This window comes from Somniosus microcephalus, chromosome 31, assembly GCF_052327205.1.
Source record: "Somniosus microcephalus isolate GS21.2 chromosome 31, FLI_Smic_1.0, whole genome shotgun sequence".
Classification (NCBI taxonomy): domain Eukaryota; kingdom Metazoa; phylum Chordata; class Chondrichthyes; order Squaliformes; family Somniosidae; genus Somniosus; species Somniosus microcephalus.
The window spans coordinates 30,112,232-30,131,571 of NC_141017.1; the positions used below are offsets into that span (position 1 = coordinate 30,112,232).

The window sequence follows — 19,340 nt, forward strand, 5'->3', positions numbered from 1 at the left end:
TCAGCATGGGTAACTTTAATCTACATATAGATTGGGCCAACCAAATTAGTAACAATACTGTGGAGGAGGAATTCCTGGAGTGTTTACGGGATGGTTTCCTGGACCAATATGTCAAGGAACCAACCAGAGATCAGGCCATCTTAGGTTGGGTATTATGTAACAAGAAAGGATTAATTAGCAATCTTGTTGTACGAGGCCCCTTGGGTCTGAGCGATCATAATATGATCGAATTCTTCATTAAGATGGAGAATGAAGTCGTTGACTCGGAGACTAGGGTCCTAAATTTAAATAAAGGAAACTACGATGGTCTGAGGAGCGAGTTGGGTAGGATTGATTGGGGAATGGCGCTCAAAGGGTTGACGGTGGATAGGCAATGGCAAACATTCAAAGACCGAATGGATGAGCTACAGAATTTGTTCATCCCAGTTTGGCATAAAAATAAAACAAAAAAGGTGACTCAACCGTGGCTAACAAGGGAAATTAGGGATAGCATAAGATCCAAGGAGACGACATATAAATTGGCCAGAAAAAGCAATAATCCTGAGGATTGGGAGCAGTTTAGGATTCAACAAAGGAGGACAAAGGGATTAATTAAGAAAGGAAAAATAGAATATGAGAGTAAGCTATCAGGGAACATAAAAACTGACTGTAAAAGCTTTTATAGATATGTGAAGAGAAAAAGATTGGTGAAGTCAAGCGTAGGTCCCTTGCAGTCAGAATCTGGGGAATTTATAATGGGAAACAAAGAAATGGCAGACCAACTAAGTTCATACTTTGGTTCTGTCTTCACAAAGGAGGACACAAATAACCTCCCAGAGATGCCGGGGAACATAGGGTCTGATGAAAGGGTGGAACTGAAAGAAATCAGTATTTGTAGGGAAATGGTGTTAGGAAAATTGATGGGACTGAAGGCCGATAAATCCCCAGGGCCTGATAATCTACATCCCAGGGTACTTAAGGAAATGGCCCTAGAAATAGTAGATGCATTGCTGGTCATCTTCCAGAACTCGATAGACTCTGGAACAGTACCCATGGATTGGAGGGTAGCTAATGTTACCCCACTATTCAAAAAAGGTGGTAGAGAAAAAGCAGGGAATTATAGACCGGTAAGCCTGACATCGGTAGTGGGGAAAATGCTAGAATCTATTATAAAAGATGTAATAGCAGAGCACTTGGTAAGCAGTGACAGGATCGGACAAAGTCAACATGGATTTACAAAAGGTAAATCATGCTTGACTAATCTACTGGAATTTTTTGAGGATGTAACTGGTAAAATAGATAAGGGAGAACCAGTGGATGTGGTGTATTTGGACTTTCAGAAGGCTTTCGATAAGGTCCCACATAAGAGATTAGCGTGCAAAATTAAGGCACATGGGATTGGGGGCAAGGTATTGACTTGGATAGAGAACTGGTTGGCGGACAGAAGGCAGAGAGTTGGAATAAACGGGTCGTTTTCTGAGTGGCAGGCAGTGACTAGTGGGGTACCGCAAGGATCGGTCCTAGGACCCCAGCTGTTCACAATACATATTAATGATCTGGACGAGGGAATTGGATGTAATATCTCCAAATTTGCAGACGACACAAAGCTGGGTGGGAGGGTAAGCTGTGAGGAGGATGTCGAGAAACTCCAGTACGATTTGGACAGATTGGGTGATTGGGCAGAAACATGGCAAATGCACTATAATGTGGATAAATGTGAGGTTATCCACTTTGGTGGCAAAAACAGGAAGGCAGATTATTATTTGAATGGCAATAGATTGGGAGAAGGGGAAGTGCAAAGAGACCTGGGTGTTCTTGTGCACCAGTCGCTGAAGGTAAGCATGCAGGTGCAGCAGGCGGTTAAGAAGGCAAATGGTATGTTGGCCTTCGTAGCAAGAGGGTTCGAGTACAGGAACAAGGATGTCTTGCTACAGTTGTACAGGGCCTTGGTGAGACCGCACCTTGAGTATTGTGTGCAGTTTTGGTCGCCTTACCTGAGGAAGGACGTTCTTGCCATGGAAGGAGTGCAGCGAAGATTCACCAGGCTGATACCTGGGATGGCAGGAATGACGTATGAGGAGAGATTGTGTCGACTGGGCTTATACTCACTGGAGTTTAGAAGATTGAGAGGGGATCTCATTGAAACCTATAAAATTCTGTCAGGCCTGGACAGACTAGATGCAGGAAGGATGTTTATGATGGCGGGGGAGTCCAGAACCAGGGGTCATAGTCTAAGGATAAGGGGTAAGCCATTTAGGACTGAAATGAGGAGGAATTTCTTCACCCAGAGAGTGGTGAACCTGTGGAATTCTCTGCCACAGAGGGCGGTGGAGGCCAGTTCATTAAATATATTCAAAAAGGAGTTGGATATATTTCTTAAGGCTAAAGGGATCAAGGGATATGGGAAGAAAACAGGGACAGGGTACTGAATTTGGATGATCAGCCATGATCTCGTTGAATGGCGGAGCAGGCTCGAAGGACCGAATGGCCTACTCCTGCTCCTATCTTCTATGTTTCTATTAAATGGTGCTTGGGATTTTTATTTTCTCTCAAAATATTTGGAAGCCCCAGAACGTGTCGTGTCACTGATTGCGTCAGCATGTATTCCCTCTGTGAACAGAATACGCTCATTCTCTAACCTGCATCCTGTCTGTGGAGAAACCAAGACTCATGGGGTAGATCTTGGCTTTGCGGTAGGCCTACCAGGGTCTTTCATAGAGTAAATCGGGAGAAACTGTTTCAACTTCAGTAACCAGAGGACACAGATTTAACGTAAATGGCAAAAAAAAAAAGAGGAGAGTAGATTTTTTTTGTTTAAAACGAAGCGAGTTGTTGCGATCTGGAATGCACTCCGTGATAGGGCGGTGGAAGCAGATTCAGTCATAACTTTCAAAAGGGAATTGGATAAATACTTGAAGGGGAAAATAATTGCAGGGTTAAGGGGGAAGGGCAGTGGAGAGCTGGAGTTTAGAAGAGTAAGAGGTGACTTGATTGAAACATACAAGATCCTGAGGGATCTGGACAGGGTGGATGTGGAGAGGATGTTTCCTCTTGTTTAAAAATAAGGGGTCGCCCATTTAAGACAAAGATGAGGAGAAATTTTTTTTCTCACAGAGGGTCGCGAGTCTTTGGAACTCTCTTCCTCAGAGGGCGGTGGAAGCAGAGTCTTTGAATATTTTTTTTAAGGCAGAGGTAGATAGATTCTTGATAAGCAAGGGGGGGTGAAAGGTTATCCGGGGTAGGCGGGAATGTGGAGTAATCGGATCAGCCATGATCTTATTGAATGGCGGAGCAGGCTCGAGGGGCCGACTCCTGCTCCTAATTCGTATGTTCGTATAATTGCATAGCTTTCAAAGAGCCGGCACAGGCACGATGGGCCGAATGACCTCCTCCTGTGCTGTATCATTCTATGAAACTGATTCGCACCGGAACGAGTCGGCCCACGGCACGCCCAATATTGGGCCTCGGGCCTCAACTGCACGAGAGCAGGAAAGAGGATTTCAATTTCGGGCTGCTACGTCATGGGCAGTAGCCCTCAAGATAGGTCGGGGAGAGGGCATGAGCGTTTGGGAGGGAGCGGGGCAAGCGATCAGGATTGGGTAAGGGAGGGGGGCAAGCAATTGGGGGCCAGCGACGGTCTTGGGCACTGCGATGGACCCAGGAGGAGCAATTCCGGCTCCATGTTCAGGCAACTTATTTTATTTTTTTCAAAAAAAGTAACTTTTTTGGTGGTGGCCTCCGGCCATCCCTACAAGATCCGTTGGTTGGACGGCATGTAGACCACTTTGCCCTGAGTCGGTGCATTTGAGGCGGCCCAATTTTGCAAAAGTGGCCTCAAACAGGCCCCTTAGACCCCACTGTGTGTACATACAAAGGGCCCAGCGCCTGTTTCAGGCACGAGCCCTGGGCGCCTCTTTATCTGACGTTACCGATACGGCAGGCGGCGCATCTCTGCCGCACTACGAGCGTGCGCCTGTCCTGCCCGCCATATTGGGCGCCCAATTTGCGCCTGAAACACAGTGGCGAGTGTTGCCACTGGATTTCTGGGCCAAATTGTTTATGGAGGAGAGACTAGAGAAAATGGGGCTCCTTACATCAGAACAAAAAAGAGATCGAATAGAAGTCTACAAAGGTTAAGAGAAGCTTCGATACAGTAAATAGGGAAAACGTTACTGTGTGGTGAGACAGTAATTGGAGGTCACAAATTTGAGATCATCACCGAAAGAATGAAGGAATCAGTGAGAAGATTTAAATAAAAACGGGAGTTGTTCGGACTTGGAATCAATGGTGGAAGCAGAATCCACAATAGCTTGTAACAGGGATGTGGGTAAATATCTGGAAAAGATTATTTTAAAGGATCTGGGGAAGAGGGGAAATACTGCGTGCAGTTTTGGTTTCCATATTTAAGAAAAGATATACTTGCTCTCGAGGCGGTTCAGAGAAGGTTCACTCGGTTGATTCCGGAGATGAGGGGGTTGACGTATGAGGAAAGGTTGAGTAGGTTGGGCCTCTACTCATTGGAATTCAGAAGAATGAGAGGCGATCTTATCGAAACATATAAGATTGTGAGGGGGCTTGATCGGGTGGATGCGGTGAGGATGTTTCCACTGATGGGTGAGACTAGAACTAGGGGGCATAATCTAAGAATAAGGGGCTGCCCTTTCAAAACTGAGATGAGGAGAAACTTCTTCACTCAGAGGGTAGTAAATCTATGGAATTTGCTACCTCAGAGAGCTGTGGAAGCTGCAACATTAAATAAATTTAAAACAGAGATAGACAGTTTCCTAGCAGACAAGGGAATTAGGGGTTACGGGGAGAGGGCAGGGAAGTGGACGTGAGTCTAGATTCGGATCAGCCATGATCCTATTGAATGGCGGAGCAGGCCCGAGGGGCCGTATGGCCTACTCCTGCTCCTACTTCTTGGGCCAGTAATTCCTGTCCCAACGCGCGAGTACGGTCGGGGTACTCACGCGTCTGGCCGGAGGAAATGCCGGTTTTCAGCATGCACAGCACATGCGGGGAAAACCGGCATTTCCTGTCCTCTGAACGAAGGGGTTCAGAGGCAGAACGCGCGCGACTGCACAGGCAGCGCGTGCGCAGTAAAATTCCTTTTTTTTTCAAAGTTGCGCGCGCGTAAAGGCCTCCGGTCTTTACGCGTGGAAAAACAAGACATAAGTATTTAGTTTTTCAGGTAAGTGGGCTTTTAGTACAATGTAGACATTTTTTTTTCCACAGGTTTGTTATTTTTAAAGAATTTACAGGATGGTAAGTTTAGTTTTAGACCCTATTTTTTTTTTTTTTCAAAAAATTGGTTAATTGTTTAAAACATTTTTTTAAACTTATTTATAGTTATTATAATCAGTGGGATGTTTTTTAAAATTTTATTTAGAAGTTAAAGTAGTGTTTTGGCAGCCCATACTTTTCATGAGTTTGACAGCTCTTACTGTCAAACTCATGAATGAGTTTCCCCTCCCCTGATTGGCTGCAGAGTGCTCACCTGATCCCAGCCGGCACATCGCACTAACTAGGCCGCTGGATCAGGTAAGCACAGCGCGCCGACATCTGAACCGGGCCAGTGACAGGAAATGCAAGCAGGCCCAGGCTTCAGATGTCGGCGCGCAAGGTGAGTGCACATCGGGGACTTGCACCCGCGGCAAGCACCCGATCCTAATTTCAGGGCCCTTATGTTCTTATGTACGAAGTAGATAAGAGCGGGAATGGGCTGAATGGCCTCCTTCTGTGCCACAAAACTCTAAGGGGGTGAAATCGGTCTATGCCGGAAGCACGAAATAGTGAATCGGCAACCTGTTTTACACCCTGCCCTTTTCCATTAAAGTTTACAAAAAGAGAAAATCGGCCCATTTTTACGTAGAATGTACAGCCCAGAAACAGGCCGTTTGGCCTCCTCCTCCTCTTCATCCCACCCTATCAACGTGCTTCAGCTCATCCGTATCTCTGCTTCCCTTATTCTAACTCGCACCCATCGCCCCTCCGTGCTCGATCCCTGGTCCGGCAACGCCTCGATTTTAAAATTCTCATCCTTGCATTCAAATCGCTCCACGGCCTCGCCCCTCCCTATCTCTGTAACCTCCTCCGGCCCGACAACCCTCCGAGATCTCTGGGCTCCTCCGATTCTGGCCTCTTATGCATATCCGGTTTTCATCGCTCCACCATTGGTGGCCATGCCTTCATCAGCCTGGGCCCGGAGCTCTAGAATTCCCTCCTTAAACCTCATCTACCACTCTCTCTCTCTCTCTCCTCCTTTAAGATAGGCCTTACAACCCACCTCTTTGACCAAGCTTTTGGTCCCAATGACTCCTGATGCAGTTCGATATCAAATTATGCCTGATGTGAAGCACCTTGGTACATCACACTACGTTAAAGGCGCTATATAAATGCATGGGGGGAAAAAAAAAATTCAGTATCGCCCCATTTGGGGCGCCATTATCGGCCGTGCGCAAAGTTTAGCGCCTGGCGCTAATTATCGCCTCCGACGGCAAACTTGGCTTTTATCTCCCCTGGAGGTGATTGGAGCGCTAAATCAGGTGCTTCACACCTGTCTTAAGGTGCAAAGGCCGAGGAGCGAGGCGCTACCTCAGAGCGCTGGCGAAGCAAGGAAGGGCAAATCAAAATAAACCTGCAAAGTGCTGCTCAGTACCCAAAACTCCTTCACACAGCGTTGAATCTCTCCAGAAGTCTCTCTCTCTCTCTCTCAGAATGCGTGGTGCAAAAATGTCACAGACAAAAAAAGGCAGGAAGCGGTCGCCTTTAAATAGCGCGCCCCCAGTCCCTTCCTGACAGCATAACGCTCCCCTCAACCTGTCGTTGCTAGCGGCAGGCGGTAAGGCAGGGGGCGCCACTCAATATCCGGTCCGGGGCGTTGCGCACGCGACTGACATCACGATCTGCCGGCGCAGGAGATCGTGGCGGCAGTGTTTAGCGCCGCCACAAAATGTCTAGTTAATTTCGCGAGCGGCGCAAACATCGCCGCGCATGGGCACGAGCTGCTTTGCGCCCCATTAGCGCCCTCTTAAGGCGCTAACGGGAGGCGCAAACAACTGAATTTTCCTTGTTGCACAAACCGATTTCATCCCCTACGATTCTAAGTAAAAAAAACCACAGGGGAAAGAAAGGAGGGAGGGATGAAATGACCTGCCCCTCCCCCAAAGAAAGGCAATGGAATCCACCTCGTTCTAAATAACTTTCCGCAGGTGAGATCCTGCTCCTTGAGAGTGCGTTGCACCTGTTGCGTACTGGTTACCCCCTCCCTACAGTGAGCGCATTAACATAACAGGCCATGTGGCAACTTTTCAAGCAAGCAGGGCAGAAGAGGACAACATTACCAGCTGGCTGAGCCAGGGTTGGGCTCATCCTTTCTAGAAGCGTTCAACAGGCTGGCTTAAAGTCAGGGAGGGGTAAAAAAAAGGCTTTGCATGCAACGTGTGCCTCTCCCGAGAGAGAAGAGAAATTAAAAAGTCATGAAAGCTGTTGCTGAGGTTAACAGTGTCTGTAAACAATAACCCGCAATCATCAAGCATTTCACCTTGCTAATTATAACTCCGTTGCTGCACGCGTTTGGCAGGTTGCTCTATCCACAATGCTAGGAGTTGCAAGCTGATTATTTCCCCCCTCCCAAATACTTGCCTGCTGGGTGGGGAGTCCTTGGAGTTAGCCATTCTCAGCTGCACCCAATCCAGACTGTTGGAAGAGATTTAGAAGCCAAAGTAAGCAATGATTCCTGATGGCAAGTCAATGCAATGCTTTGGAGGGAAGGGGGGTCCCTCCAGATGCTTTCTTGCGCTCAGCTTCCCTCCCCGCAGGTTCAGTGACATCGACACACCAGCCTTGGAGTTGACACAATGCACAGCGCAGAGAAGTGGCTCAGCCCCCCGGAGCAACTTGGTGCTCGGCACTTCCCAGGGCCGGCTCGAAGGGGGTTGCCTACTGCCGATGGTCACTGCACCGTAGACCTTTTTGGGTTAAAAAAAACAACAACACGTACAGCTGCTCGCCTGTCCCCCTTGCACCCGTCACATCTGGATCCACGTCGCGACTGGATCAATCAATAACGCCGCCCAGAAAACATTCCGCTTAAAAGATGCCTTTTTGAGCTATCCTGGCCATTCTGCAGCATTCAATTTGTTAGTTAAATGTAAAATGGGGGAGGAGTTTAAAGGGAAATCATCATGCTTGGAGGGGGAAGGGAACCAGGAAATGGTGTTTTTTTTTATATATATATGTAGCCTGGCGATCTTGTGGCATGATTGATCATTTTTGTTTCTGGTCACTCAGATGTGGGACACACACCAGTGTCTCCAAACCAAGTCATTGAAGAATGCACAGCACCACTGTGTCAGCTGTGGCTCACTGGGTAACACACTCGCCTCTGAGTCAGAGGGTTGTGGCTTCAAGTCCCCACTTCAAGAGTACAAAAATCTAGGCTGACACGCCCAGTGCAGTGCCGAGGGAGTGCCGCACTGTCAGAGGCGCCGTCTTTCGGATGAGATGTTAAACCGAGGCCCCGCCTGCTCTCTCAGGTGGACGTAAAAGATCCCACGGCACTATTTCAAAAAAGAGCAGGGGAGGTGTCCTGACCAATATTTATCCCTCAACATCACAAAAATAGATTATTTGGTCATTATCACATTGCTGTTTGTGGGAGCTTGCTGTGCATAAATTGGTTTGCTACATTACAACAGTGACTTCACTTCAAAAAGTACTTCATTGGCTGTAAAGCGCTTTGGGACGTTTGGTGACCAGGAAGGCGCTCTAGAAATGCAAGTCTTTCTTTAAAAACCATGTATCTCGCCCCTCCACCCCCACCCCCACAGAGCAAAGCTAAGCTCACCAGCCACTTGTCCGGCTAGAAGCGCCCTTCCCATTGAATTCCAAGGATTATCTGGAGCCGGGTGGGAACAATCCCAGCCCCTGATGAGAGCGGTCATATCAAAGGTTAAAGCTGGCTGGTCAATCATCACCAATGGCATCCTGGTGTACTGCAGGTCTTTGCTGGTTAATACACCGGATTACCAGATCTGCCACACACAGTTGAATCGGTTCCGATTTTCTCATTGCCTTGGAGCCAATTACACTACCCTTACCTCCCCCCTCCACCCAAGGAGAATAGTGACTACGCGGTCATTAGACTAACATGTCAGGGGGATAATCTCTTTCCAACAGTTTGACAGTGGTGTCCCTGTAGGAAACGCGGCAGCCAACTTACGCACAGCAAATCCCACAAACAGTAATGTAATAATGATCATGTCATCTGTTTTACTGATGTTGGTTGGTAGATACTGGCCAGGGCTCTGGCGAGATCTACCTTACCCGTCTTTGAAATAGCGGCATGGGTTCTTTTACGTCCACCTGGAAGGTACCAGGCTCAATCCTCAACAACAACAACTTGCATTTATGTGGCGCCTTTGACGTGGTAAAACGTTCCAAGGCGCTTTTGGTCTTTCTGCGCTGAAGTGGAGTCACTAGAATTGGCCTCAGTGTCCCTGGAGTAGTGGGGTCAAGATCACCCAAAGTCCCAACTTGTTGAAACCTCGTCCAGCCCTTCAACCCTCCGTGATCTCTGCGCTCCTCCAATTCTGTAGGGCCTTGGTGAGACCACACCTTGAGTATTGTGTGCAGTTTTGGTCGCCCTATCTGAGGAAGGATGTTCTTGCCATGGAGGGAGTTCTTCGAAGATTCACCAGACTGATACCTGGGATGGCAGGAATGACGTATGAGGAGAGATTGGGTTGAATGGGCTTCTACTCGCTGGAGTTTAGAAGAATGAGAGGGGATCTCATTGAAACTTATAAAATTCTAACAGGACTAGACAGACTAGATGCAGGAAGGATGTTCCCGATGGCAGGGGAGTCCAGAACCAGGGGTCACAGTCTAAAGATAAGGGGTAAGCCATTTAGGACAGATATGAGGAGGAATTTCTTCACCCAGAGAGTGGTGAACCTGTGGAATTCTCTACCACAGAAGGCAGTTGAGGCCAATTCATTAAATATATTCAAGGAGTGAGATATATTTCTTAAGGCTAAAGGGATCAAGGGATATGGGGAGAAAGCAGGGACAGGGTACTGAATTTGGATGATCAGCCATGATCTCATTGAATGGCGGAGCAGGCTCGAGGGGCCGAATGGCCTACTCCTGCTCCTATCTTCCATGTTTCTATGTTTCTATGGCCTCTTGCGCATCCCCAATTTTCATCGCTCCCACCATTGGCGGTCGTGCCTGGGCCCCTGAGCTCTGGAATTCCCTCCCTAAACCTCTCCGCCTCTCTCTCCTCCTTTAAGTCGCTCCTTAAAAACTACCTCTTTGACCCAAGCTTTTGGACAACTGTCCTAATATCTCCTGATGTGGCTTGGTGTCAGATTATGTTTGATAATCGCTCCTGGGAAGCGCCGTGGGATTGTTTTACGACAAAAACGCTATATAAATGCAGGTTGTTGTTGTTGCTGTTTAGACTCATATTGCAAAATGGGCATTTGTGCAACAGAGCAAAGAGCTGCTTGTGCCTGGGCTGCCACACCCAGCATGAGTCAGGAGCAGAGAGGGGAAAAGCTGCTCTCCCGTCATCTCAGCGAGTGTCACTAGTGAGCCGGTGAATTCTCATCCTCGTGTTCAAATCCCCTGCACGGCCTCACCCCCCCTTCCCTATCTCTGTAACCTCCTCCAGCCCTACAACCCTCCAAGACCTCTGCGCTCCTCTAATTCTGGGCCTCTTGTGCAGCCCCCACTTCCCTCACTCCACCATTGGCGGCCGTGCCTTCAGCCATCTCCGCCCCAAGTTCTGAAATTCCCTCCCCGACCCTCCTCGCCCCTCTCTACCTCTCTCTCTCCTCCTTTACGACACTCCTTAAAACCTACCTCGTTGACCAAGCTCTCAAACCCGCGACCTCCACCGCCTAGAAGGACAAGGGTAGCAGGCGCATGGGGAACACCACCACCTCCAAGTTCCCCTCCAAGTTACACACCATCCTGACTTGGAAATATATCGGCCGTTCCTTCATCGTCGCTGGGTCAAAATCCTGGAACTCCCTCCCTAACAGCACTGTGGGAGCACCTTCACCACACGGACTGCAGTGGTTCAAGAAGGCGGCTCACCACCACCTTCTCAAGAGGCAACTAGGGATGGGCAATAAATGCTGGCCTTGCCAGCGACGCCCAGATCCCATGAACGAATAAAAAAAAAGCTTTTGGTCACCTGTCCTAATATTTCCTTCCTTGGCTTGGTGTCAATTTCTATCTGATTTACTGTCTTGTGAATCGCCTCGGGGCGTTTTTGCAAGTTGTCGAGCCATATATCACAGAAGCACAGAAACCCCACAGTGCAGATAGAGGCCATTTCGGCCCATCAAGCCTGCACCGACACATATCCCACCCGATCCCCGTAACCCCTACGCCAACACATATCCCACCCTATCCCCGTAACCCCACGTATTTAATCCCCCTAACACTAAGGGTCAATTTATCATAGCCAATCAACCTAACCCGCACATCTTTGGACTGTGGGAGGAAACCGGAGCACCCGGAGGAAACCCACGCAAACACGGGGAGAATGTGCAAACTCCACACAGACAGTCACCCGAGGCCGGATTCAAACCCGGGTCCCTGGCGCTGTGAGGCAACAGTGCTAACCACTATGCCACCGTGCTGCCACTATAGATCAGGAAGATCCCAGGGTTTGATGCTGAGTTAGCTGGTCTCAGCTAGGGTAGCAGTAGTGGGACTAAAATTGCTTCTCAGTGCCCCCCCCCCCGCGGTAGGGACGCGAAGATCTGCCAGGGTTCACCCCCGATGGAATTGCGTGCATGCAGACTTCGGGTGAGGGCATGATCGAGGCTGGCGGCGACGCCACCGGCAGTTCAAAAATCGCACACATGAAGAACGCTCATTTGGGTGAAGCATGGGAGGGCCGCTAACACCCGTGCAACCGTAACCCAGCAAGGTGTCAACGCCTACCAGGAAATAGGGGAGACAAAAAGAACCACCGGACATCCCAACGCACTTTACAGCCAATGAAGTACTATTGAAGTGGAGTCACTGTTGTCCTGCTCCTACTTCTTATGTTCTTATGTTCTTATGTAGGAAACGCAGCAGCCAATTTGTGCTCAGCAAGCTCCCACAAACAGAAATATGATAATGGCCAGATAATCTGTTTTTTCTGATTGAGGGATAAATGTTGGGCCAGGACGCCGGGTAGAACGTCCCCCTGCTCTTCTTCCAAATAGTGGCCATGGGATCTTTTACGTCCACCTGAGAGGCCAGACGGGGCCTCGGTTCAGCGTCTTATCCGAAAGGCGGCACCTCCGACAGTGCAGCACGCCCCTCAGCACCGCACTGGGAGTGTCAGCCTAGCTTTATGTGCTCAAGTCTCTGGAGCAGGACCCAAGCCAACAACCTTCTGCCTCAGAGCCGTGAGCGCTACCCACTGAGCCACGGCTGACTTGACAACTAGCATGAAATAAAACCCCCACTGTGTATGAACCAACGCAATGTAGAGAATTTTTGCACCACTTTGATGTCAGTATGACCTGAGTCAGTTAATCTTGGTAACCATACAAGCCTATTAATGCTTGTTCTAGTGGCTGAGGCAGTTTCACTTTTGGAATGGAGAGTGAAGCTGCCAGACTAGAAAAACAGGATCTCAAATCAAATCAAATCAAATCAAATCAACTTTTATTGTCATTGTTAGTGCACAAGTGCAGTACAACGAAATGTAGGCTTGCGGCTCCCGAGAGTGTACAATTTGGATTAGGACACTTAAACATTTCAACATACATTTGTACATATATATTAGCATAAATATGACCATAATAAAGTGCATCGGCAGATGTGCAGGCTTTAGTGTTTATTTGTGGAGTTCAGTAGGATGACAGCCCTGGGAAAGAAACTGTTCCTAAATCTGGTCGTACGGGTGCGAATGCATCTGTAGCGTCTTCCAGATGGTAGGAGGGCGAACAGACTGTGGCTGGTGATGAGAAAGTGACCGTAGAGAGAAATCTTGTATAAACTGTGATGAAATATGCCTTCATCAGACCAGCTTGTATTTTACCTGCTTGTATTGTGTGAACCGCACCCTTTTGTTCCTATTGTGTGTATTGGCTACGCCCCTGTCTTTTGCCATATAAAGGTCTCAGGAGCTGCATGAGTCACTCACTACCAGACGAACCCGATGTGGGAAGACCTGCTATGCTGCTATGTTCTTAGTGATTAAAAGCCTTCAGTTGAATCCTTGTCTTTGAGTCATTGATGGCATATCAATTTTAATCACTAAGAACATAGCAGCATAGCAGGTCTTCCCACATCGGGTTCATCTGATGGCATATCATAAACCACGAGTCTTTTTTTTTACGCAGGGGTCAAATTGAGTAGACTCAACAAAACGCAGGTGAGAGAGAAACAAGTTCAATCACTTTTGCGGGCCTCAAGGTTGCACTGTGTTGTGTTGTGAATCCCCTTCTTTCCCCGCCTCTGAACGTTCTCTCAGCAGGCTCAGCTTTTAAAGGCTGCCAAGGTGAGATTACTGGGAGGAACATAGGAGCAGGACGGAGAAGGCCGTTCAGCCCCTCGAGCCTGTTCTGCCATTCAGTGAGATCGCGGCTGATCTGAAGGATGGACCAGTGCTCTCTAGATCTCACAGGCCAACTTTAAGCCGCCTTTACACTCTGCGTAATGGGGTGCTGGGCCACCCAAATCTGATGTGTGTGGGGCGGGGGGTGGGGGGAGAGGGTCTTGTGCAGCAGGAGATGTAAGGAGATGTACCAGAGTAAACTTGATGGATTCAGTAAGACCACTGAGGCAAGCTGGCTAGCCTTTATTGCAAGGGGGTTGGAGTATAAGTGTGAGGAAGTCTTGCTGCAATTATACAGGGCTTTGGTGAGACCACACCTGGAGAACTGTGTACAGTTTTGGTCTCCTTACTCCTTAGAAAGGAAGAAAGACTTGCATTTATTTAGTGCCTTTCATGACCACCGGATGTCTCGGGGCGCTTTGCAGTCAATGAGGTGCTTTTGGGGTGTAGTCACTGCTGTGGCGTGGGAAGCGCGGCAGCCAATTTGCGCGCAGCAGGGTCCCACGGGCGGTGGCGTGGTGATGGCCAGATAGTCTGTCTTTGTTATGTTGGTTGAGGGATGGGCGTTGGCTGGGACACAGGGGATAACTCCCCCTGCTCTTCTTCAAAGTAGTGCCGTGGGATCTTTTGCGTCCACCTGAGAGAGCAGACGGGGCCTCGGTTTAACGTCTCATCCGGGGGACGGCACCTCAACTCCACTTTCCCTCCTGATCCCAATGTCCCTTGATTTCCTTAGTGCCCAAAAATCTATCGCTCTCTGACTTGAATATACTCAACGACTGAGCCTCCACAGCCCTCTGGGGTAGAGAATTCCAAAGATTCACCACCTTCTGAGTGAAGAAATTCCTCCTCATCTCAGTCCAAAATGGCCGACCCCTTATCCTGAGACTGTGACCCCTGGTTCTAGACTCTCCAGCCAGGGGGAAACAGCCTCTCAGCATCTACCCTGTCAATCCCCCTCAGAATCTTAGACATTTCAATGAGATCACCTCTCATTCTTCTAAACTCCAGAGAGTATAGGCCCAATCTACTCAATCTCTCCTCATAGGACAACCCTCTCATCCCAGGGATCAGTCTAGTGAATCTTTGTTGCATCCGCTCTAAGGCAAATATATTCTCCTTAGGTAAGTGTCAGCTGTGGTTCAGTGGGCAGCACTCTCACCTCTGAGTCAGAAGGTTGTGGGTTCAAGTCTCGCTCTCGGAACTTGAGCACATAAAGTTAGGCTGACACTCCAGTGCAGTGCTGAGGGAGTGCTGCACTGTCGGAGGTGCCGTCTTTCGGATGAGACGTTAAACCGAGGCCCCGTCTGCTCTCTCAGGTGGACGTAAAAGATCCCATGGCACTACTTTGAAGAAGAGCAGGAGGAATTCTCCCCGGTGTCCTGGGGCCAATATTTATTCTTCAATCAACATCAGCAAAAACAGATGATCTGGTCATTATCGCATGGCTGTTTGTGGGAGCTTGCTGTGCGCAAATTGGCTGCCGCGTTTCCCACATTACAACAGTGACACTTCAAACGTTCTTCATTGGCTGTGAAGTGCTATGGCACGTCCTGAGGTTGTGAAAGGCGCTATAGAAATGTAAGTCTTTATACCAATGCTGGTTTTTTAACTAACAGATAGGGAATATGCAACAGCTGCCTGAGGTCACGACCCCTCCCACATAGAGGGGAAGCATCCCGACCTGCGCTCACACCCCCTGCAAGGTCGTTTGTTTAAAATGAGAGCTCACGTACTATCATCGCATTGGCATTGCCATCATTTGGACTGAGGGTAGAATAAGGGCAGTACACGGGGTGAGATCATGGTTTGCGATCTCAGGTTTGTATTGCTGTTGCTGAAAATTAATCAAATACCTTAGTTATGCAACACAGAAATAAGATAATATTACTAACATGTTGGGAGCGCCCTTAAATGTCCCATCCAGTACTGAACCTAACAAAGATTGTACCTTTAGTCTTGCATAAAATAGTTTGAAACAACAACAGAAAACGCTGGAGAAACTCAGCAGGCCGGGCAACATCCGTGGAGAGAGAAACAGGGTCAACGTTTCAGGTCGAAACCCTTCGTCAGAACTGAGAAAAAAGGCAGGAAATGAAACAGATTAAAAGGCCAGTTTGGGGGCTGGGAAATGGGGGAGGGGATGAAAGAACAAAAGGGAGGTGAAGAGACATTAAGAGGTATTCAAGGCGGGACGAGATGGTAATAGGACAGGTAAAAGAGACAAAGGATGGCTCTAGATGAAGTGTGAAATGCGCTGGCAGAGTGAGAGACAGCTGCCATGTGGGAGAGAGAAAAAAGAAAAAGGCACAAACCAAAAGTGTGGATAAAAAATATATAAAAATATAATAGGGGCCGAGGTTATGATCTGAAATTGTTGAACTCGATATTGAGTCCAGAAGGCTGTAAAGTGCCTAATCGGAAGATGAGGTGCTGTTCCTCGAGCTTACGCTGAGCTTCCATGGAACAATGCAAGAGGCCGCGGACGGTGAGGTCTGAGTGGGAATGGGGCGGTGAATTGAAATGACAGGCGACCGGAAGCTCGGGGTCACCCTTACGGACTGAACGGAGGTGTTCCTCAAAGCGGTCATCCAATCTGCGGTTCAGAAAGAACAGAACACCCAATCCAAAAAGGGGAGGCACCAATATGTAGCCCATAATAATAGAGTTTAAAACCAACCGCAATAACTTGTATTTATATAGCGCCTTTAACGTAGTAAAACGTCCCAAGGCGCTTTACAGGAGTATTATCAGACAAAATTTGACACCGAGCCACATAAGGAGTGATGCGCTATCAATAACTCAAAAGACTGAGATTAAGCGAGTAATTAACAGGCTTTTATTAACAAGAGAATGAAGGTGTGCCTCAAGTGGTCGACCGGTCCAGAATACAAAGGGGCTGTGGAGCAGTCACCTTTATACCTGGATTCGTGGGAGGAGTCAGCCGAGGCATGTACAGGCATGTACACAGTGGAATACAAACAGTGGTTTACCACAAAGAGATAATAGAAATGGGCTTGGTCAAAGAGGTAGGTTTTTTAAAGAGTTTCTTGAAGGAGGATAGAGAGAGAGAGAGGTAGCGAGGCAGAGAGGTTTAGGGAGGGAATTCCAGAGCTTAGGGCCCAGGCAGCCAATGGTGGAGCAAAGGAAATCAGGGATGTGCAAGAGGCCAGAATAGGAGCGCAGAGATCTCGGAGGGTTGTGGGGCTGGAGGAGATTATAGAGGTACGCGCGGGGGGGGGGGGGGGCGTGAGGCCGTGGAGGGTTTTGAACACGAGGATGAGAATTTTAAAATCGAGGCGTTGCCGGTCGGGGAGCCAGTGTAGGTCAGCGAGCACAGGGGTGATGGGTGAGCGGGACTTGGTGCGATTTAGGATACACTGCATAATAAGTCACCGACAGAGTTATCCTAATGGTTCCAGGGAAAACATCACTGCTTTAGTGAACGAATGCAGTGTTGAAACACTCCTGGGAGCATACAGAAGCTTGTTTGTGTTGAACTGATTGCACCTCCAGAGTGAGGTTACTAAAGTTCAATTTGAAACTTGTTCCATCAGTCGACATATACGTGGGCACTGTTTTATTCATTATTTCCTTCCCTCCCCCCCACAATTCATGCCGGACACTAGCTTGCCCTCCAATCACTTTTACCCCCCAAGTTGGCGATCTCCTTGAGCGAGACCGCCTTGTGACTATCGGCAGACTGTTTGACTGCATGGGGCATCACAGCCGAGCTTGATTCCCGTCCTGGTCCCCATGTCCACATGCACACAGTATGTTTGTGTATGTGTGTGTGCTAGGCCGATGTAGCAGAGCCTGGTCTCCAATCATCTTGGATCCCCTGCCATTGGACCAGGACCTTGCTCTGTCAAGCCCGTGTGGTAGCTGGTGTGCAACGGCCACCCCACGTTAAAAGAATTCACGCACAGGCATCTTCCACCCTTTAAAATGAAGTTCGGGACCTGGAACGTCAGGACCCTCATGGACAACCCCAACAGTGACAGAGACTGTAGGTCCCGCTTTGGACTAATTTTTAGTGTGGAAGCAAGTCATCCTCGGTTCCGCGGGACTGCCTAAGAAGACAGCGGGAGTTACTGGATAGCGACTGGGAGTGGAAACGCTGGGTGATTTTCAGCCTTCCTAGCTCAGGGGCGCTGAGACTAACCCTAGCACCACTGCTGCCCCAAGGTGCGATTAACTAACTCAGGACAGACTAGAGACCGAGCTGAAGACCGAGCTGGTCCATGCGGCTCAGTGCCAAGCAATGAGTATCATTTTGATTACGCCATCAGAATAATGTGTGATATAAATAAAACTACAATCTCGGGCTATAGAAGAAAGCCTGTACGTAGAACCTTATTATGTTTCAGTAACATCTCAAAGCACAGTGGGGGTAATTTTCAACTTCCCCTCCTGGGAGGTATCCTGGCGGAGCAGATAACCCAACATTTTTAGAACCATTGCAAAAATTGGAATGAAAATCGGGCGGATTCGAAAATGGGCGGATTCGACAATGGGCGGGCGATAGGCTCGCCAGGTTACTGCCCAGGCAGTGAAGTCGAAAATTACCTACAACTGACTCTTGTTATGTGGGCTGAGACAGCAGCCATTTTGTGCATAGTAAGTAACGTAAGAAAACTACTAGGCACTTGGTCTAAGCATTAAACAAAGCTTTAATCAACTGTTTTACAACATGGAGGTCTAGTTGTGTCCTTCACTAGTTCCTGTAAAAGAATGTCCTGAGCAAGCTGGGCCCGTGCCCGAGTATTTATACTCTCCCTGGACAGCACCACCCGCAGGCCGCTCAGTATTATTTCATAAGTCTTTCTTTCATGAATGACTGATTCATGTCAGTAAGCTCTTATAAACAGCACTGAGTTGAATGACGAGTTAGTGGCATTAGCTGAGGGGAGGAATGACGGTCAGCGCCATGGGAGAACTCCCTGCTCCATCAAATACTACCAAGGTAGGTCAAAGTTCAGCCCTTTTTGTATAGCGAAGTTGTGAAGGGCACAACAGGCTACAACTATTCATGACACACTTTCTGGAGCAGATCCCTCCAATCTGTCTAGGACCCCCTGTGGTCCTCCTAATGGACAATCTAGTAAAAGAAAGACTTGCAGTTCTATAGACCTTTCACGACCACCGGACAATGAAGTACTTTTTGAAGTGTAGCCACTGTTGTAATGTAGGAAATATAGAAAATGCAGCAGCCAATTTGTGCACAGCAAGCTCCCACAAACAGCAATGTGATAATGACCAGATCATCTGTTTTTAATTATGTTGATTGAGGGATAAATATTGGCCCAGGACACCGGGGACAACTCCTCCTGCTCTTCTTCAAATAGCGCCATGGGATCTTTTACATCCACCTGAGAGAGCAGACGGGGCCTCGGTTTAACATCTCATCCGAAAGACGGCACCTCCGACAGTGCGGCACTCCCTCAGCACTGCACTGGGAGTGTCAGCCTTTTTGTGCTCAAGTCTCTGGAGTGGGACTTGAACCCACGACCTTCTGACTCAGAGGCGAGGGTGCTGCCCACTGAGCCACAGCCAGAGGCATGTGCGCCTCTGCTGCTGTTCAGTCCACTTTTACTGGGGGTCATTATCTATGGGTGCAGGGGGTTAGGCTTTGTCTTCCAATAGCCATCCATTGATTGGATTTTCTTCCCTGAATATTTCAAGGAGGGTCAAATTTTGAAGGATGAATGCATGATGACAATGAACAACAAAAATAACTTTGCATTTATATAGCACCTTTAAGGGAGTAAAACGTCCCACGGCG

General features: G+C 48.4%; 1 protein-coding gene across 1 annotated transcript in view; it reads right to left on the reverse strand.

The window, feature by feature from the left end:
* LOC147097685 (tetratricopeptide repeat protein 39A) overlaps positions 1-8,089 on the reverse strand; it is a 78,240-nt gene extending 70,151 nt beyond the window's left edge. Inside the window, exon 1 of the mRNA XM_085971692.1 lies at positions 7,624-8,089. Coding sequence (XP_085827818.1) covers positions 7,624-7,655 — 32 coding nt within the window. The 5' untranslated portion in view covers positions 7,656-8,089. The remainder of the gene's footprint in view (positions 1-7,623) is intronic.
* Positions 8,090-19,340: the final 11,251 nt, after the last annotated feature.